The sequence below is a fragment of the Calliphora vicina genome, chromosome 4, assembly GCF_958450345.1.
Source record: "Calliphora vicina chromosome 4, idCalVici1.1, whole genome shotgun sequence".
NCBI classification, from domain to species: Eukaryota; Metazoa; Arthropoda; class Insecta; order Diptera; family Calliphoridae; genus Calliphora; species Calliphora vicina.
This window is the reverse complement of record NC_088783.1, coordinates 107984435-108006482: the sequence shown is the minus strand read 5'-3', so window position 1 is coordinate 108006482 and position 22048 is coordinate 107984435. Positions and strand designations below refer to the sequence as shown.

The 22048-nt window shown below is 33.1% G+C and overlaps 1 protein-coding gene across 1 annotated transcript; it reads right to left on the bottom strand.

Moving 5' to 3' along the window:
- Window positions 1–773: 773 nt before the first annotated feature.
- LOC135958663 (uncharacterized) lies at window positions 774–14477 on the bottom strand. Its single transcript, XM_065509556.1, has 3 exons — window positions 14435–14477; window positions 1499–1633; window positions 774–1251 (listed from the first exon to the last, which is right to left on the bottom strand). Exons 1-3 carry the CDS (start codon window positions 14475–14477, stop codon window positions 1025–1027), a joined length of 405 nt encoding a protein of 134 aa, XP_065365628.1. The 3' UTR covers window positions 774–1024.
- Window positions 14478–22048: the final 7571 nt, after the last annotated feature.

Sequence of the window (22048 nt, the reverse complement as noted above, 5' to 3'; positions counted from 1 at the left end):
CTAGAACAGAACAGAACTAGAACAGAACTAGAACAGAACTAGAACAGAACTAGAACAGAACAGAACTAGAACAGAACTAGAACAGAACTAGAACAGAACAGAACAGAACTAGAACAGAACTAGAACAGAACTAGAACAGAACTAGAACAGAACTAGAATCTGATGTACATCATTTCCAATTGTATTTCAGAAGTTTCCAATAAGAAATCAGAATTTTCTAATTGAATTTCAGAATATTCCAATTACATTTCAGACTTTTAATACTAATAGAAACTTTTTAAGTATAATAGAAAATTCTGAAATATGTACATTTAGAAATTTCTAAAACACAATTGGAAAATTTTAGTATACAAATAGAAATACAATGGAGAATTCTGAAATATACATAATTAAAATATTTTGAAAATTTCTCAAGTAAAATTAGAAGTTTCTGAAATTCAATTGGAAATTTATGAAATTCAATTGGAAATTTATGAAATACAGTTGAAAATGATGTATAACCTGATCTAAAACCTGAACCAGAACCATATCTAGAGCCTGAACAAGAAGCAGAACTGGAACCTGAACTAGAACCTGATCTAAAACCAGAACCTGAACAAAGACCTGAACTAGAACCTGAGCTTAATAAAATAAAATTTCAAAACCTAAATTCATAGGTAAGGTAGAGGTTTGAAAAGTTTCTTTAAACCAAAAAAGCCTTTAAAATTACTTTTGATATCTTAATACTTTATATTTATTATAATTTTGGCACTTTTTTTCTAAACCAACTTCAGTTTCTTCATTTGTTTATTTTTCTTTAATTTTCTTCTTATTTATTTTTGTATAATTTATTATAAATTTCATACAATTTTACCGTCTTACATTTAACAACATTTAATAAAAACAAAAGCTCTTTATATCTCGTTTATATTTAAGTTTCATACTTTAACTATTGTATAATAATTTTATTTAGGCTTAAACTTAATTTTTGTATATAAGTAGCTTACTTAAGCGATTATGTTATGTAAATTGTTTCTTTAAACTTTTACGTTTCCTTTAAATTCCAAAATTTCAACCATACAAACCTCAGCATTAAAATTAAAGCCAAACACTCATAGTTCCAGACATGATGACACAGCAGTAGAGGCTTAAATGTAGCTGCAGCTGATGCTTGTTTATCCTTTGACCAATCATAACCCTTTGGTGTATCACCCATAAGCTTTTGTTCTGATTTGCCAATTTCATTTAAATTTGATTGATATTTAATGCCCACTGTGAATGTATAATGAAAAATTTGTTAACAGTGAAAACAGAAAATAATAAAAATTTCAATAAATATTGTATAAATGAATAAAAACGAAATGGAAGGAATGAATGATTGCTTGCTATGTTCGATATGTAAAGTATGTAGTAGCAATGAGGAAGTAACCATTTTTTCATTGTTATTAATTTTTGGCTGTTTTTTTTTTTCTTTTTTCCGTTTTATTGTAAATTACATGCCTTATAAAAACGAACTTACATTTATCGATAACAATTATGGAGTTTGTTGGCTCAATGCCATTGAAATCCATGTCCAATTCATTCCAGAATGTTGTTGTTGTGGTTGCCAATGTAGTGGTAGTGGGAGGCGGTATTGTTGTTGGGGGACTTGACACTGCAAATGGAAGAGATGATGTTAAAAACTTTAATAATTTTGTATAATTTTTTTTAAGCTCCAATAAAAACTAAAGGGAAATGTAATAATATTTAAGAGAATTATATATACATCGAAGCAAAACCAATTTAAATGGTTTTTATGTTAATTAAGTGACGAATCATAGTCTAGTCATAGTCTAGTCATAGTCTAGTCATAGTCTAGTCATAGTCTAGTCATAGTCTAGTCATAGTCTAGTCATAGTCTAGTCATAGTCTAGTCATAGTCTAGTCATAGTCTAGTCATAGTCTAGTCATAGTCTAGTCATAGTCTAGTCATAGTCTAGTCATAGTCTAGTCATAGTCTAGTCATAGTCTAGTCATAGTCTAGTCATAGTCTAGTCATAGTCTAGTCATAGTCTAGTCATAGTCTAGTCATAGTCTAGTCATAGTCTAGTCATAGTCTAGTCATAGTCTAGTCATAGTCTAGTCATAGTCTAGTCATAGTCTAGTCATAGTCTAGTCATAGTCTAGTCATAGTCTAGTCATAGTCTAGTCATAGTCTAGTCATAGTCTAGTCATAGTCTAGTCATAGTCTAGTCATAGTCTAGTCATAGTCTAGTCATAGTCTAGTCATAGTCTAGTCATAGTCTAGTCATAGTCTAGTCATAGTCTAGTCATAGTCTAGTCATAGTCTAGTCATAGTCTAGTCATAGTCTAGTCATAGTCTAGTCATAGTCTAGTCATAGTCTAGTCATAGTCTAGTCATAGTCTAGTCATAGTCTAGTCATAGTCTAGTCATAGTCTAGTCATAGTCTAGTCATAGTCTAGTCATAGTCTAGTCATAGTCTAGTCATAGTCTAGTCATAGTCTAGTCATAGTCTAGTCATAGTCTAGTCATAGTCTAGTCATAGTCTAGTCATAGTCTAGTCATAGTCTAGTCATAGTCTAGTCATAGTCTAGTCATAGTCTAGTCATAGTCTAGTCATAGTCTAGTCATAGTCTAGTCATAGTCTAGTCATAGTCTAGTCATAGTCTAGTCATAGTCTAGTCATAGTCTAGTCATAGTCTAGTCATAGTCTAGTCATAGTCTAGTCATAGTCTAGTCATAGTCTAGTCATAGTCTAGTCATAGTCTAGTCATAGTCTAGTCATAGTCTAGTCATAGTCTAGTCATAGTCTAGTCATAGTCTAGTCATAGTCTAGTCATAGTCTAGTCATAGTCTAGTCATAGTCTAGTCATAGTCTAGTCATAGTCTAGTCATAGTCTAGTCATAGTCTAGTCATAGTCTAGTCATAGTCTAGTCATAGTCTAGTCATAGTCTAGTCATAGTCTAGTCATAGTCTAGTCATAGTCTAGTCATAGTCTAGTCATAGTCTAGTCATAGTCTAGTCATAGTCTAGTCATAGTCTAGTCATAGTCTAGTCATAGTCTAGTCATAGTCTAGTCATAGTCTAGTCATAGTCTAGTCATAGTCTAGTCATAGTCTAGTCATAGTCTAGTCATAGTCTAGTCATAGTCTAGTCATAGTCTAGTCATAGTCTAGTCATAGTCTAGTCATAGTCTAGTCATAGTCTAGTCATAGTCTAGTCATAGTCTAGTCATAGTCTAGTCATAGTCTAGTCATAGTCTAGTCATAGTCTAGTCATAGTCTAGTCATAGTCTAGTCATAGTCTAGTCATAGTCTAGTCATAGTCTAGTCATAGTCTAGTCATAGTCTAGTCATAGTCTAGTCATAGTCTAGTCATAGTCTAGTCATAGTCTAGTCATAGTCTAGTCATAGTCTAGTCATAGTCTAGTCATAGTCTAGTCATAGTCTAGTCATAGTCTAGTCATAGTCTAGTCATAGTCTAGTCATAGTCTAGTCATAGTCTAGTCATAGTCTAGTCATAGTCTAGTCATAGTCTAGTCATAGTCTAGTCATAGTCTAGTCATAGTCTAGTCATAGTCTAGTCATAGTCTAGTCATAGTCTAGTCATAGTCTAGTCATAGTCTAGTCATAGTCTAGTCATAGTCTAGTCATAGTCTAGTCATAGTCTAGTCATAGTCTAGTCATAGTCTAGTCATAGTCTAGTCATAGTCTAGTCATAGTCTAGTCATAGTCTAGTCATAGTCTAGTCATAGTCTAGTCATAGTCTAGTCATAGTCTAGTCATAGTCTAGTCATAGTCTAGTCATAGTCTAGTCATAGTCTAGTCATAGTCTAGTCATAGTCTAGTCATAGTCTAGTCATAGTCTAGTCATAGTCTAGTCATAGTCTAGTCATAGTCTAGTCATAGTCTAGTCATAGTCTAGTCATAGTCTAGTCATAGTCTAGTCATAGTCTAGTCATAGTCTAGTCATAGTCTAGTCATAGTCTAGTCATAGTCTAGTCATAGTCTAGTCATAGTCTAGTCATAGTCTAGTCATAGTCTAGTCATAGTCTAGTCATAGTCTAGTCATAGTCTAGTCATAGTCTAGTCATAGTCTAGTCATAGTCTAGTCATAGTCTAGTCATAGTCTAGTCATAGTCTAGTCATAGTCTAGTCATAGTCTAGTCATAGTCTAGTCATAGTCTAGTCATAGTCTAGTCATAGTCTAGTCATAGTCTAGTCATAGTCTAGTCATAGTCTAGTCATAGTCTAGTCATAGTCTAGTCATAGTCTAGTCATAGTCTAGTCATAGTCTAGTCATAGTCTAGTCATAGTCTAGTCATAGTCTAGTCATAGTCTAGTCATAGTCTAGTCATAGTCTAGTCATAGTCTAGTCATAGTCTAGTCATAGTCTAGTCATAGTCTAGTCATAGTCTAGTCATAGTCTAGTCATAGTCTAGTCATAGTCTAGTCATAGTCTAGTCATAGTCTAGTCATAGTCTAGTCATAGTCTAGTCATAGTCTAGTCATAGTCTAGTCATAGTCTAGTCATAGTCTAGTCATAGTCTAGTCATAGTCTAGTCATAGTCTAGTCATAGTCTAGTCATAGTCTAGTCATAGTCTAGTCATTTAACAGGGCTTAAAATGAATATAGCTTTGTTTCCTGGATAGTTAATTTGTGGCAATTTAATTATGCTTCCCGCAATTAGATTTTTCATTACATTATTAAATTTCTCTTTAATATTTTTTTGTAACATAATTTCACTTAAATGAGTAAAAAAAGTTAACGTAAAACGTTTATTAAATTGTCGCTCCTAGCATTAAACTATTTTACAAGTTTTTTTTGCTTTCGCAACAATGCAAATTTAAACTGTGAACAGTTTAACGTACAGAATCCTGCACGTTTTTCTGATGTATTATGAAGGTGGCAAAACCACAAATATGCAATTTTTAACCATATTGATAATGCCCTATTTAAGGTTACCAAACAAAAAATAACGAGGGAAATGAGCGTTCGCCTATCAAAAAATAAAAAATAAATATAGATACAATGTATATCATACATATTAAATACTTTGTGGTTAATTTGTGAAAATTTTGAAACAATTTAAAAAGCATACGCGATAAAAACCAGTCAGTGTAGCTGTTGCTGCAGCTGCTGCTGCAGTTGTTGTTCGAACAATGATAGTGTGTTCGCGTTATGCAATTATTATTAAAAATTATGAAAAACTAAATGGAATTTAATTAAAAAAGTTCAAAAGCACAAAGCAGCATTCTTGTTTAATAAAGGTTGGCGGTGAAATGCCAGTTGAGGGGAGGACAACTCAGGCAAAAAGTTAATTATTTATTAATATTAAACATATTTGCGTAAAAATGATATTAATAAGATGTATAGTTTTTATACAATAATCAATGCATGAATCTTTATTGGATTTAGATGCAATTTTTGTGACATTTTGTTAATTAGATAAAAGTTAAGGCTTTTTTTGTTTAGATATGGTGAAGCTTCAATTACAAATTCCTGGTCACTGTGTGACCACATCTATTACAGATCCTATTCATTAGATGCGTATACAAATGTTGTATAATTGGTTGTGAATTTTAACATCTAGGAATTCCTAAAAACTTAAAAACATTTTAAATGTAAGCTTTAAAAATGAAAATGTCATTGACATGAAGCTAAAAAGCTACATTTTCGAATACGTATCAAATAACCTAATATTTATTTTCTATAAATATATTACCTACAATTTCAAAACGAAGACTTGCAAGCACAAACTTAAGGACAGACAGTCATGCATTTACGTTACAATAATATCATTTTCACCTATTGCTCACAAAATTATCTCCGCCAGTCCTTCCCGCCTCTTGCTCTCCTTCTAAACACACACCCAGATACATTGGTGCAATAAAACGCATAAAACATATTTTTTTATTCTCTAGTCTATGAGTGTTGCTGGGCTAAAAGGGGGTGTCATAACGTCACAACACAGGCGACACTTAACTTTTGCACGTAAATATCAGGATTCAAAAACATAAATTCTGTTTTTTTGTAGCTTATTGTTAAAATGATTGTTCAATATATGTGAGAGAGTTGTTACTGCATGTGGGAGTGTGTGTGTGTGTTTGAATAAATCCCAAAAAACTGTAGTATACTTTTTGGCATATGAAAAATAATAGCATGAAAAAAGTCATAAAAACTTATATGAATTTCCGTATAAAAATTGACAGTCGTCCTTTGTTTTTGTACGGCTTGGTGTGTTGTCTGTTTTCGTTTATAGTAAAGTAAAAAATAATTTAAAACGAAAATAAAAATATGTTTTGTTTTTGTTCCACAGAAAATTAATACTTTACGAAAAAACTAAATTATAATTTTTTTCCTGCAGGTTTGTAGCTGTGACTACACGACAATCAACTATATTGATTGGGTTGTTATATAAAGGTTGTTTTTTAGCCAAAAAAAAAATAAAAACATTTTTATTTAGCCTCAATTTGTCTGAAATTGAAGCTTTTCAAACGAAAAACATAAAATAATAATAAAACACAAATGAAATGTTCATTTGTCGTAGCAAATTATTTATGGCATTTTTGTATGCAACTCCTTTTATATATTTATAAATATGGCTAATTTTTTTTTACACACATATGCACACATATTAAAGCACTTGTTGTAAACTTTTTCTCCTATAATAATTGTCCGCTGTCATTGTTTTTTTGTGTGTGAGTGTATTTCTGCCAGTAATTTATGGATATTTTTATCGTTTCGCCAAACATTAATAAGGTTTTATTCTCCTGCAGTGTCTGATTATTTAGTGATTCATATGAAAACTATATAGATAAAAAAATGGCAGCTTCAGCTGCTTTTATGTTCAGATAATGAAATGAACTTTTGACATACAAAAAGGTAGAAATAACTTGAATTTTTAACTGTAATTAATAAATGTAGCAATGTTACTTTGCAAAGGTTACAAAATCACAAATATTTTCTGCTATCTGCCAAATAATGTTGTCAATTTTTGATATTTGAAAATAAAAAGTTGTAGGTCTGCGAAAATTGTCAACATAAAGTTTCTAATCGGTCAATTGTTTTGCTACATTATTTCTACTATACGTAAAAGCATAAACACAATTTAAATATGACTAGACTATGACTAGACTATGACTAGACTATGACTAGACTATGACTAGACTATGACTAGACTATGACTAGACTATGACTAGACTATGACTAGACTATGACTAGACTATGACTAGACTATGACTAGACTATGACTAGACTATGACTAGACTATGACTAGACTATGACTAGACTATGACTAGACTATGACTAGACTATGACTAGACTATGACTAGACTATGACTAGACTATGACTAGACTATGACTAGACTATGACTAGACTATGACTAGACTATGACTAGACTATGACTAGACTATGACTAGACTATGACTAGACTATGACTAGACTATGACTAGACTATGACTAGACTATGACTAGACTATGACTAGACTATGACTAGACTATGACTAGACTATGACTAGACTATGACTAGACTATGACTAGACTATGACTAGACTATGACTAGACTATGACTAGACTATGACTAGACTATGACTAGACTATGACTAGACTATGACTAGACTATGACTAGACTATGACTAGACTATGACTAGACTATGACTAGACTATGACTAGACTATGACTAGACTATGACTAGACTATGACTAGACTATGACTAGACTATGACTAGACTATGACTAGACTATGACTAGACTATGACTAGACTATGACTAGACTATGACTAGACTATGACTAGACTATGACTAGACTATGACTAGACTATGACTAGACTATGACTAGACTATGACTAGACTATGACTAGACTATGACTAGACTATGACTAGACTATGACTAGACTATGACTAGACTATGACTAGACTATGACTAGACTATGACTAGACTATGACTAGACTATGACTAGACTATGACTAGACTATGACTAGACTATGACTAGACTATGACTAGACTATGACTAGACTATGACTAGACTATGACTAGACTATGACTAGACTATGACTAGACTATGACTAGACTATGACTAGACTATGACTAGACTATGACTAGACTATGACTAGACTATGACTAGACTATGACTAGACTATGACTAGACTATGACTAGACTATGACTAGACTATGACTAGACTATGACTAGACTATGACTAGACTATGACTAGACTATGACTAGACTATGACTAGACTATGACTAGACTATGACTAGACTATGACTAGACTATGACTAGACTATGACTAGACTATGACTAGACTATGACTAGACTATGACTAGACTATGACTAGACTATGACTAGACTATGACTAGACTATGACTAGACTATGACTAGACTATGACTAGACTATGACTAGACTATGACTAGACTATGACTAGACTATGACTAGACTATGACTAGACTATGACTAGACTATGACTAGACTATGACTAGACTATGACTAGACTATGACTAGACTATGACTAGACTATGACTAGACTATGACTAGACTATGACTAGACTATGACTAGACTATGACTAGACTATGACTAGACTATGACTAGACTATGACTAGACTATGACTAGACTATGACTAGACTATGACTAGACTATGACTAGACTATGACTAGACTATGACTAGACTATGACTAGACTATGACTAGACTATGACTAGACTATGACTAGACTATGACTAGACTATGACTAGACTATGACTAGACTATGACTAGACTATGACTAGACTATGACTAGACTATGACTAGACTATGACTAGACTATGACTAGACTATGACTAGACTATGACTAGACTATGACTAGACTATGACTAGACTATGACTAGACTATGACTAGACTATGACTAGACTATGACTAGACTATGACTAGACTATGACTAGACTAGACTATGACTAGACTATGACTAGACTATGACTAGACTATGACTAGACTATGACTAGACTATGACTAGACTATGACTAGACTATGACTAGACTATGACTAGACTATGACTAGACTATGACTAGACTATGACTAGACTATGACTAGACTATGACTAGACTATGACTAGACTATGACTATGACTATGACTATGACTATGACTAGACTATGACTATGACTATGACTATGACTATGACTATGACTATGACTATGACTATGACTATGACTAGACTATGACTATGACTAGACTATGACTAGACTATGACTAGACTATGACTAGACTATGACTAGACTATGACTAGACTATGACTAGACTATGACTAGACTATGACTAGACTATGACTAGACTATGACTAGACTATGACTAGACTATGACTAGACTATGACTAGACTATGACTAGACTATGACTAGACTATGACTAGACTATGACTAGACTATGACTAGACTATGACTAGACTATGACTAGACTATGACTAGACTATGACTAGACTATGACTAGACTATGACTAGACTATGACTAGACTATGACTAGACTATGACTAGACTATGACTAGACTATGACTAGACTATGACTAGACTATGACTAGACTATGACTAGACTATGACTAGACTATGACTAGACTATGACTAGACTATGACTAGACTATGACTAGACTATGACTAGACTATGACTAGACTATGACTAGACTATGACTAGACTATGACTAGACTATGACTAGACTATGACTAGACTATGACTAGACTATGACTAGACTATGACTAGACTATGACTAGACTATGACTAGACTATGACTAGACTATGACTAGACTATGACTAGACTATGACTAGACTATGACTAGACTATGACTAGACTATGACTAGACTATGACTAGACTATGACTAGACTATGACTAGACTATGACTAGACTATGACTAGACTATGACTAGACTATGACTAGACTATGACTAGACTATGACTAGACTATGACTAGACTATGACTAGACTATGACTAGACTATGACTAGACTATGACTAGACTATGACTAGACTATGACTAGACTATGACTAGACTATGACTAGACTATGACTAGACTATGACTAGACTATGACTAGACTATGACTAGACTATGACTAGACTATGACTAGACTATGACTAGACTATGACTAGACTATGACTAGACTATGACTAGACTATGACTAGACTATGACTAGACTATGACTAGACTATGACTAGACTATGACTAGACTATGACTAGACTATGACTAGACTATGACTAGACTATGACTAGACTATGACTAGACTATGACTAGACTATGACTAGACTATGACTAGACTATGACTAGACTATGACTAGACTATGACTAGACTATGACTAGACTATGACTAGACTATGACTAGACTATGACTAGACTATGACTAGACTATGACTAGACTATGACTAGACTATGACTAGACTATGACTAGACTATGACTAGACTATGACTAGACTATGACTAGACTATGACTAGACTATGACTAGACTATGACTAGACTATGACTAGACTATGACTAGACTATGACTAGACTATGACTAGACTATGACTAGACTATGACTAGACTATGACTAGACTATGACTAGACTATGACTAGACTATGACTAGACTATGACTAGACTATGACTAGACTATGACTAGACTATGACTAGACTATGACTAGACTATGACTAGACTATGACTAGACTATGACTAGACTATGACTAGACTATGACTAGACTATGACTAGACTATGACTAGACTATGACTAGACTATGACTAGACTATGACTAGACTATGACTAGACTATGACTAGACTATGACTAGACTATGACTAGACTATGACTAGACTATGACTAGACTATGACTAGACTATGACTAGACTATGACTAGACTATGACTAGACTATGACTAGACTATGACTAGACTATGACTAGACTATGACTAGACTATGACTAGACTATGACTAGACTATGACTAGACTATGACTAGACTATGACTAGACTATGACTAGACTATGACTAGACTATGACTAGACTATGACTAGACTATGACTAGACTATGACTAGACTATGACTAGACTATGACTAGACTATGACTAGACTATGACTAGACTATGACTAGACTATGACTAGACTATGACTAGACTATGACTAGACTATGACTAGACTATGACTAGACTATGACTAGACTATGACTAGACTATGACTAGACTATGACTAGACTATGACTAGACTATGACTAGACTATGACTAGACTATGACTAGACTATGACTAGACTATGACTAGACTATGACTAGACTATGACTAGACTATGACTAGACTATGACTAGACTATGACTAGACTATGACTAGACTATGACTAGACTATGACTAGACTATGACTAGACTATGACTAGACTATGACTAGACTATGACTAGACTATGACTAGACTATGACTAGACTATGACTAGACTATGACTAGACTATGACTAGACTATGACTAGACTATGACTAGACTATGACTAGACTATGACTAGACTATGACTAGACTATGACTAGACTATGACTAGACTATGACTAGACTATGACTAGACTATGACTAGACTATGACTAGACTATGACTAGACTATGACTAGACTATGACTAGACTATGACTAGACTATGACTAGACTATGACTAGACTATGACTAGACTATGACTAGACTATGACTAGACTATGACTAGACTATGACTAGACTATGACTAGACTATGACTAGACTATGACTAGACTATGACTAGACTATGACTAGACTATGACTAGACTATGACTAGACTATGACTAGACTATGACTAGACTATGACTAGACTATGACTAGACTATGACTAGACTATGACTAGACTATGACTAGACTATGACTAGACTATGACTAGACTATGACTAGACTATGACTAGACTATGACACTAGACTATGACTAGACTATGACTAGACTATGACTAGACTATGACTAGACTATGACTAGACTATGACTAGACTATGACTAGACTATGACTAGACTATGACTAGACTATGACTAGACTATGACTAGACTATGACTAGACTATGACTAGACTATGACTAGACTATGACTAGACTATGACTAGACTATGACTAGACTATGACTAGACTATGACTAGACTATGACTAGACTATGACTAGACTATGACTAGACTATGACTAGACTATGACTAGACTATGACTAGACTATGACTAGACTATGACTAGACTATGACTAGACTATGACTAGACTATGACTAGACTATGACTAGACTATGACTAGACTATGACTAGACTATGACTAGACTATGACTAGACTATGACTAGACTATGACTAGACTATGACTAGACTATGACTAGACTATGACTAGACTATGACTAGACTATGACTAGACTATGACTAGACTATGACTAGACTATAAACAAAAGTTTATTTTTTTAACGAATAAACAAAATCTTTTTATTTTTATAGCGTAATAGCACACGCCTGTTACACGCTAGCAAATTATAAGTTGTACAACATCTATAATCAAAATAAACTGTATACCAAACTGATAATCATGGATTTTACTTTATTCCTTGCAGTAAAGTATTCGTTTACTTAACAGCATCTTAGTAGTACTTATTTCCCATAAACATAAAAAATTCCTTAATTTTCTACTTATTGGTTTGTTCAACATAATGGCACTATTGTAACTACTTTACAACCTTTAAAAATTTATTTAATATTATTACATTTTTCTGGCTTTAATCTTTCCAAGGACTTTTTTATCATATCATAAGTTCTTTGGTTTCGTATTTAAATACACATTTATCTAGTATATTTATATCCTTCTTTTTTAAATATCTCTTTCAAGCATAAACATTATTTAAGTTTAAGCTAATCATGGATTTTACCTTTTTTTCCTACTACTACTCATACTGAAATGCATGAGAATTGTATTATAGAAAATACAATTGGTTTTAGATTAAATTAGCTCAAGTGGAAAATCTAATTTAGGTTGTTTATACAGCAAATATAAGCCAGTTGCCTGCCACACAGGAAGAGATAAACGGCAAAATAATATGAAAAGAAAAAATAGTATAATAGAATAAACTTTTTAGCTTAGGAGAAATTGAAAAGGAGCAAGAAGGAATTTGTTTCATTAACAAAATACTAGTTATATAAGCTTTAAGGTTTATAATTTAAAGATAATTTATAGAAAAAATGATTACCATAACCAGCATTAATTTAACACCTTGACAAAATGCATTGAATTATTTTTAGCTAAATATTGATTTATAATCCAGCAGCTTTAAAGGTAGAATATAGAAAGCTTAACATTTCCTCATAATTTCACTAGTAAATGCTTATGCAAAAGAGATAAATTGAAACCCTTGCGATAGCTAAACCCTTGCAAGTAGGTTGTTGGGTAACTAGTTCCAAGTGCTATCGGGTTGCTTTAAGGGAAATGTGTTTATGAAAATGACATTTCATGTGTTTGAAATTATTGATTATAATTGTTATATATTTATTTAATTTTAAAGCTTAAGGGTATTATTGTATTAAAATTATCTACAGAGTGTTAAGGGAATTGTATTGGGTAATTAAAATTTGTTTAAAAATAGCAAATTATAACACGAAGATAATTAAATACAAATTTAAAACCAAACGATTACAAAGTTTTTTGTTACAAAATGGCAACAATATTGTAAAATATTTTATAAATAATATGAATATCACAAAAAAGCAGAAAGCTGAGCTGAACTAGAATAGAACTAGAACAGAACTAGAACAGAACTAGAACAGAACTAGAACAGAACTAGAACAGAACTAGAACAGAACTAGAACAGAACTAGAACAGAACTAGAACAGAACTAGAACAGAACTAGAACAGAACTAGAACAGAACTAGAACAGAACTAGAACAGAACTAGAACAGAACTAGAACAGAACTAGAACAGAACTAGAACAGAACTAGAACAGAACTAGAACAGAACTAGAACAGAACTAGAACAGAACTAGAACAGAACTAGAACAGAACTAGAACAGAACTAGAACAGAACTAGAACAGAACTAGAACAGAACTAGAACAGAACTAGAACAGAACTAGAACAGAACTAGAACTAGAACAGAACTAGAACAGAACTAGAACAGAACTAGAACAGAACTAGAACAGAACTAGAACAGAACTAGAACAGAACTAGAACAGAACTAGAACAGAACTAGAACAGAACTAGAACAGAACTAGAACAGAACTAGAACAGAACTAGAACAGAACTAGAACAGAACTAGAACAGAACTAGAACAGAACTAGAACAGAACTAGAACAGAACTAGAACAGAAAAGTACTACAACAGACCTAGAATATTGAAATGTAGGGACGTAACTGCGAAAAACATAATTCTTACAACAATAAAAACATTTTTTGGTTGTTCTTTTGTTTGGCAAAACTGAGTGTCTTGTCTCTATGGAACTAACACTAACATTTTCCTGGAATTCCCAACAATTTCAATTTCATTTACTTGCAGCAGCAAATAAGACATTCTGTTGTGAAACTTTTTTCATTTGCATTTACCAAAAGTTTTCTTATCCAGCATAAAGAAATGTGTCAATACGACCAAGAAGCCACTAGTGTTTTTTTGTTTATTGCTTATTTTGTATTCCCCAAAAATAAGAGAACAAAAATTAAACAAAACAAAGTGAAAACAGGCTAAAAGCTGTCAGTTGCTGCTGTCATTATTCTGTTGACCAACTTTAGCAATTTGAACAAATGGAATTTGAGAGCTGTTCTTGCAGCATACTGTAGAAAGTTTGTGTCTATGTATCTTTTAAAACACAATGTGGACTCACAAATATGTTTGTTTTTTAGTTTTCAGTTTTCCACTTGTGTTGCTGTCAGGTATAGTTGGAGCCTGCTAACTGGTAGCTGGTGGTATGCAATATTTAAAATTTTCTTTGCTTTTGTGCACAATGACATGTTTATTAAAATATGTATATGATTGTTATTTTATAAATTTTGTAAACAAATATTTTGTCATTCTCTAAAATAATATTAAAAAAATAAACAAAGAATTATTTAATTTTAGATTAAATAAAACCATCTTTTGAAAACCAGCTCTGCTGGATGCCTTTTGCAAAGCGTAAGAGGAAAAAATCTTTGAGAATATTTAAACAGAAAAAGGAATTTACCACCACCTGTGTTTGTATGGGGCAGGATGTCTGTTTAAAATTAAAGGAAATACAAATAAATATGTGTGCACGTCGGTACTTTATGTTCAAAGAAAAATAATTTAGATTTTTTCTTTTCAAAAATTAAACATAAAATAAAATAAAAATTTAAACATGAGCATAACTAAAATAGAACTATAACTTTTTGGGTTTCTCAACTAAACATAGTTTGGTGTAATAAAAGAAGTTAGTTGAAGGAATCATTGCTCTCAATTAGTTTATCACAACAAACAAATTGTATGCGGTTTACCAAAAAAAAATAAAAACAAATAACTCTGCTGTGACTTATAACATTTTAATTTTTAATCGCTTTTAAAAATTTTTAAGTCAAAAATATGTTAATTTTTTCATAATTATACCTACAACATTTATTAATTACTATTTTTTCATAGAAAATTTAACTAATTAAATCAAACCGCAAAATAAAACATGAAAAACTCTAGTCATTTTTAAAACTTGACAATTAATATTAAATATTTACCATTTTTTCCCTACAATAAATATTTATGATAAATGTTTATTTTTTCGCAACAACTTTTCAGCATAACTGAACATTAATAATAGAATTTTTATGAAAAAAAACGACTTTAAACAACCAAACTTTTTTTGTTAAACAATTTAGCACTACATTTCTAAAGCCGCAAAAGCCACATAGAATTTCTGTTTATGGTTATTGTTAAGGAGAACTACTGTACAGGAGGAAGTAATAGAAGTTCTCGGAATTAATAAAACTTGAAACTTTTTAAATGCTAGTTCAACAAAACTGATTTATTTTAAAGCAAATTCATTGGCCAGAAGAATTAGCCCCAAAATATATAAAATATTGTTCGGTTTTCTAATTGACCTTATTATAAGCTACTGAAAGTATAATATTCATATTTTCCTATTTTGAGAATTCTTTCCGTAGTGTTCACTTCAGTCAACCTTTACCTTTTTCCCATTTTCACATATTTTCCCAACAATACTCGCAACCGACACATTTATAATTATATATTTAAAATTCCATGCATATTAAATGCATAAAAAAATAGAAAATAAAAATCATTAGAGATTAAATGCTGACATTTTATGTGATATACTTTCAACATTTAATAGAATATAAAATCAAAACTAATTAACACACAAATAAAATATAATAGACTTTATAATTTATGAATTTAAATGGAATAATTTAGTGTCTAAATAGTTAATAAATCAAAGTAGTAGGGAGGTTAGGTTTTATGTTTAAAAGAAGGAATATAAACAAAATAAGTACAAAAAATCAGTTGTTTTACTGAGCTAATTTTTTTCTAGTTCTGTTCTGGTTCTGTTCTAGTTCTGTTCTAGTTCTGTTCTAGTTCTGTTCTAGTTCTGTTCTAGTTCTGTTCTAGTTCTGTTCTAGTTCTGTTCTAGTTCTGTTCTAGTTCTGTTCTAGTTCTGTTCTAGTTCTGTTCTAGTTCTGTTCTAGTTCTGTTCTAGTTCTGTTCTAGTTCTGTTCTAGTTCTGTTCTAGTTCTGTTCTAGTTCTGTTCTAGTTCTGTTCTAGTTCTGTTCTAGTTCTAGTTCTGTTCTAGTTCTGTTCTAGTTCTGTTCTAGTTCTGTTCTAGTTCTGTTCTAGTTCTGTTCTAGTTCTGTTCTAGTTCTGTTCTAGTTCTGTTCTAGTTCTGTTCTAGTTCTGTTCTAGTTCTGTTCTAGTTCTGTTCTAGTTCTGTTCTAGTTCTGTTCTAGTTCTGTTCTAGTTCTGTTCTAGTTCTGTTCTAGTTCTGTTCTAGTTCTGTTCTAGTTCTGTTCTAGTTCTGTTCTAGTTCTGTTCTAGTTCTGTTCTAGTTCTGTTCTAGTTCTGTTCTAGTTCTGTTCTAGTTCTGTTCTAGTTCTGTTCTAGTTCTGTTCTAGTTCTGTTCTAGTTCTGTTCTAGTTCTGTTCTAGTTCTGTTCTAGTTCTGTTCTAGTTCTGTTCTAGTTCTGTTCTAGTTCTGTTCTAGTTCTGTTCTAGTTCTGTTCTAGTTCTGTTCTAGTTCTGTTCTAGTTCTGTTCTAGTTCTGTTCTAGTTCTGTTCTAGTTCTGTTCTAGTTCTGTTCTAGTTCTGTTCTAGTTCTGTTCTAGTTCTGTTCTAGTTCTGTTCTAGTTCTGTTCTAGTTCTGTTCTAGTTCTGTTCTAGTTCTGTTCTAGTTCTGTTCTAGTTCTGTTCTAGTTCTGTTCTAGTTCTGTTCTAGTTCTGTTCTAGTTCTGTTCTAGTTCTGTTCTAGTTCTGTTCTAGTTCTGTTCTAGTTCTGTTCTAGTTCTGTTCTAGTTCTGTTCTAGTTCTGTTCTAGTTCTGTTCTAGTTCTGTTCTAGTTCTGTTCTAGTTCTGTTCTAGTTCTGTTCTAGTTCTGTTCTAGTTCTGTTCTAGTTCTGTTCTAGTTCTGTTCTAGTTCTGTTCTAGTTCTGTTCTAGTTCTGTTCTAGTTCTGTTCTAGTTCTGTTCTAGTTCTGTTCTAGTTCTGTTCTAGTTCTGTTCTAGTTCTGTTCTAGTTCTGTTCTAGTTCTGTTCTAGTTCTGTTCTAGTTCTGTTCTAGTTCTGTTCTAGTTCTGTTCTAGTTCTGTTCTAGTTCTGTTCTAGTTCTGTTCTAGTTCTGTTCTAGTTCTGTTCTAGTTCTGTTCTAGTTCTGTTCTAGTTCTGTTCTAGTTCTGTTCTAGTTCTGTTCTAGTTCTGTTCTAGTTCTGTTCTAGTTCTGTTCTAGTTCTGTTCTAGTTCTGTTCTAGTTCTGTTCTAGTTCTGTTCTAGTTCTGTTCTAGTTCTGTTCTAGTTCTGTTCTAGTTCTGTTCTAGTTCTGTTCTAGTTCTGTTCTAGTTCTGTTCTAGTTCTGTTCTAGTTCTGTTCTAGTTCTGTTCTAGTTCTGTTCTAGTTCTGTTCTAGTTCTGTTCTAGTTCTGTTCTAGTTCTGTTCTAGTTCTGTTCTAGTTCTGTTCTAGTTCTGTTCTAGTTCTGTTCTAGTTCTGTTCTAGTTCTGTTCTAGTTCTGTTCTAGTTCTGTTCTAGTTCTGTTCTAGTTCTGTTCTAGTTCTGTTCTAGTTCTGTTCTAGTTCTGTTCTAGTTCTGTTCTAGTTCTGTTCTAGTTCTGTTCTAGTTCTGTTCTAGTTCTGTTCTAGTTCTGTTCTAGTTCTGTTCTAGTTCTGTTCTAGTTCTAGTTCTAGTTCTGTTCTAGTTCTGTTCTAGTTCTGTTCTAGTTCTGTTCTAGTTCTGTTCTAGTTCTAGTTCTAGTTCTGTTCTAGTTCTGTTCTAGTTCTGTTCTAGTTCTGTTCTAGTTCTGTTCTAGTTCTGTTCTAGTTCTGTTCTAGTTCTGTTCTAGTTCTGTTCTAGTTCTGTTCTAGTTCTGTTCTAGTTCTGTTCTAGTTCTGTTCTAGTTCTGTTCTAGTTCTGTTCTAGTTCTGTTCTAGTTCTGTTCTAGTTCTGTTCTAGTTCTGTTCTAGTTCTGTTCTAGTTCTGTTCTAGTTCTGTTCTAGTTCTGTTCTAGTTCTGTTCTAGTTCTGTTCTAGTTCTGTTCTAGTTCTGTTCTAGTTCTGTTCTAGTTCTGTTCTAGTTCTGTTCTAGTTCTGTTCTAGTTCTGTTCTAGTTCTGTTCTAGTTCTGTTCTAGTTCTGTTCTAGTTCTGTTCTAGTTCTGTTCTAGTTCTGTTCTAGTTCTGTTCTAGTTCTGTTCTAGTTCTGTTCTAGTTCTGTTCTAGTTCTGTTCTAGTTCTGTTCTAGTTCTGTTCTAGTTCTGTTCTAGTTCTGTTCTAGTTCTGTTCTAGTTCTGTTCTAGTTCTGTTCTAGTTCTGTTCTAGTTCTGTTCTAGTTCTGTTCTAGTTCTGTTCTAGTTCTGTTCTAGTTCTGTTCTAGTTCTGTTCTAGTTCTGTTCTAGTTCTGTTCTAGTTCTGTTCTAGTTCTGTTCTAGTTCTGTTCTAGTTCTGTTCTAGTTCTGTTCTAGTTCTGTTCTAGTTCTGTTCTAGTTCTGTTCTAGTTCTGTTCTAGTTCTGTTCTAGTTCTGTTCTAGTTCTGTTCTAGTTCTGTTCTAGTTCTGTTCTAGTTCTGTTCTAGTTCTGTTCTAGTTCTGTTCTAGTTCTGTTCTAGTTCTGTTCTAGTTCTGTTCTAGTTCTGTTCTAGTTCTGTTCTAGTTCTGTTCTAGTTCTGTTCTAGTTCTGTTCTAGTTCTGTTCTAGTTCTGTTCTAGTTCTGTTCTAGTTCTGTTCTAGTTCTGTTCTAGTTCTGTTCTAGTTCTGTTCTAGTTCTGTTCTAGTTCTGTTCTAGTTCTGTTCTAGTTCTGTTCTAGTTCTGTTCTAGTTCTGTTCTAGTTCTGTTCTAGTTCTGTTCTAGTTCTGTTCTAGTTCTGTTCTAGTTCTGTTCTAGTTCTGTTCTAGTTCTGTTCTAGTTCTGTTCTAGTTCTGTTCTAGTTCTGTTCTAGTTCTGTTCTAGTTCTGTTCTAGTTCTGTTCTAGTTCTGTTCTAGTTCTGTTCTAGTTCTGTTCTAGTTCTGTTCTAGTTCTGTTCTAGTTCTGTTCTAGTTCTGTTCTAGTTCTGTTCTAGTTCTGTTCTAGTTCTGTTCTAGTTCTGTTCTAGTTCTGTTCTAGTTCTGTTCTAGTTCTGTTCTAGTTCTGTTCTAGTTCTGTTCTAGTTCTGTTCTAGTTCTGTTCTAGTTCTGTTCTAGTTCTGTTCTAGTTCTGTTCTAGTTCTGTTCTAGTTCTGTTCTAGTTCTGTTCTAGTTCTGTTCTAGTTCTGTTCTAGTTCTGTTCTAGTTCTGTTCTAGTTCTGTTCTAGTTCTGTTCTAGTTCTGTTCTAGTTCTGTTCTAGTTCTGTTCTAGTTCTGTTCTAGTTCTGTTCTAGTTCTGTTCTAGTTCTGTTCTAGTTCTGTTCTAGTTCTGTTCTAGTTCTGTTCTAGTTCTGTTCTAGTTGTCTAGTTCTAGTTCTGTTCTAGTTCTGTTCTAGTTCTGTTCTAGTTCTGTTCTAGTTCTGTTCTAGTTCTGTTCTAGTTCTGTTCTAGTTCTGTTCTAGTTCTGTTCTAGTTCTGTTCTAGTTCTGTTCTAGTTCTGTTCTAGTTCTGTTCTAGTTCTGTTCTAGTTCTGTTCTAGTTCTGTTCTAGTTCTGTTCTAGTTCTGTTCTAGTTCTGTTCTAGTTCTGTTCTAGTTCTGTTCTAGTTCTGTTCTAGTTCTGTTCTAGTTCTGTTCTAGTTCTGTTCTAGTTCTGTTCTAGTTCTGTTCTAGTTCTGTTCTAGTTCTGTTCTAGTTCTGTTCTAGTTCTGTTCTAGTTCTGTTCTAGTTCTGTTCTAGTTCTGTTCTAGTTCTGTTCTAGTTCTGTTCTAGTTCTGTTCTAGTTCTGTTCTAGTTCTGTTCTAGTTCTGTTCTAGTTCTGTTCTAGTTCTGTTCTAGTTCTGTTCTAGTTCTGTTCTAGTTCTGTTCTAGTTCTGTTCTAGTTCTGTTCTAGTTCTGTTCTAGTTCTGTTCTAGTTCTGTTCTAGTTCTGTTCTAGTTCTGTTCTAGTTCTGTTCTAGTTCTGTTCTAGTTCTGTTCTAGTTCTGTTCTAGTTCTGTTCTAGTTCTGTTCTAGTTCTAGTTCTGTTCTAGTTCTGTTCTAGTTCTGTTCTAGTTCTGTTCTAGTTCTGTTCTAGTTCTGTTCTAGTTCTGTTCTAGTTCTGTTCTAGTTCTGTTCTAGTTCTGTTCTAGTTCTGTTCTAGTTCTGTTCTAGTTCTGTTCTAGTTCTGTTCTAGTTCTGTTCTAGTTCTGTTCTAGTTCTGTTCTAGTTCTGTTCTAGTTCTGTTCTAGTTCTGTTCTAGTTCTGTTCTAGTTCTGTTCTAGTTCTGTTCTAGTTCTGTTCTAGTTCTGTTCTAGTTCTGTTCTAGTTCTGTTCTAGTTCTAGTTGTTCTAGTTCTGTTCTAGTTCTGTTCTAGTTCTGTTCTAGTTCTGTTCTAGTTCTGTTCTAGTTCTGTTCTAGTTCTGTTCTAGTTCTGTTCTAGTTCTGTTCTAGTTCTGTTCTAGTTCTGTTCTAGTTCTGTTCTAGTTCTGTTCTAGTTCTGTTCTAGTTCTGTTCTAGTTCTGTTCTAGTTCTGTTCTAGTTCTGTTCTAGTTCTGTTCTAGTTCTGTTCTAGTTCTGTTCTAGTTCTGTTCTAGTTCTGTTCTAGTTCTGTTCTAGTTCTGTTCTAGTTCTGTTCTAGTTCTGTTCTAGTTCTGTTCTAGTTCTGTTCTAGTTCTGTTCTAGTTCTGTTCTAGTTCTGTTCTAGTTCTGTTCTAGTTCTGTTCTAGTTCTGTTCTAGTTCTGTTCTAGTTCTGTTCTAGTTCTGTTCTAGTTCTGTTCTAGTTCTGTTCTAGTTCTGTTCTAGTTCTGTTCTAGTTCTGTTCTAGTTCTGTTCTAGTTCTGTTCTAGTTCTGTTCTAGTTCTGTTCTAGTTCTGTTCTAGTTCTGTTCTAGTTCTGTTCTAGTTCTGTTCTAGTTCTGTTCTAGTTCTGTTCTAGTTCTGTTCTAGTTCTGTTCTAGTTCTGTTCTAGTTCTGTTCTAGTTCTGTTCTAGTTCTGTTCTAGTTCTGTTCTAGTTCTGTTCTAGTTCTGTTCTAGTTCTGTTCTAGTTCTGTTCTAGTTCTGTTCTAGTTCTGTTCTAGTTCTGTTCTAGTTCTGTTCTAGTTCTGTTCTAGTTCTGTTCTAGTTCTGTTCTAGTTCTGTTCTAGTTCTGTTCTAGTTCTGTTCTAGTTCTGTTCTAGTTCTGTTCTAGTTCTGTTCTAGTTCTGTTCTAGTTCTGTTCTAGTTCTGTTCTAGTTCTGTTCTAGTTCTGTTCTAGTTCTGTTCTAGTTCTGTTCTAGTTCTGTTCTAGTTCTGTTCTAGTTCTGTTCTAGTTCTGTTCTAGTTCTGTTCTAGTTCTGTTCTAGTTCTGTTCTAGTTCTGTTCTAGTTCTGTTCTAGTTCTGTTCTAGTTCTGTTCTAGTTCTGTTCTAGTTCTGT

Bases quoted from the DNA above. Each gene is read 5' to 3' on its own strand.
- LOC135958663 (XM_065509556.1), bottom strand. From the start codon at position 14,477: ATGAAAAAAGTTTCACAACAGAATGTCTTATTTGCTGCTGCAA. The intron at 1,634-14,434 runs GTAAATGAAATT...TTCCATTTGCAG, and splicing joins TGTCTTATTTGCTGCTGCAA to TGTCAAGTCCCCCAACAACA. The intron at 1,252-1,498 runs GTAAGTTCGTTT...ATACATTCACAG, and splicing joins CATAATTGTTATCGATAAAT to TGGGCATTAAATATCAATCA.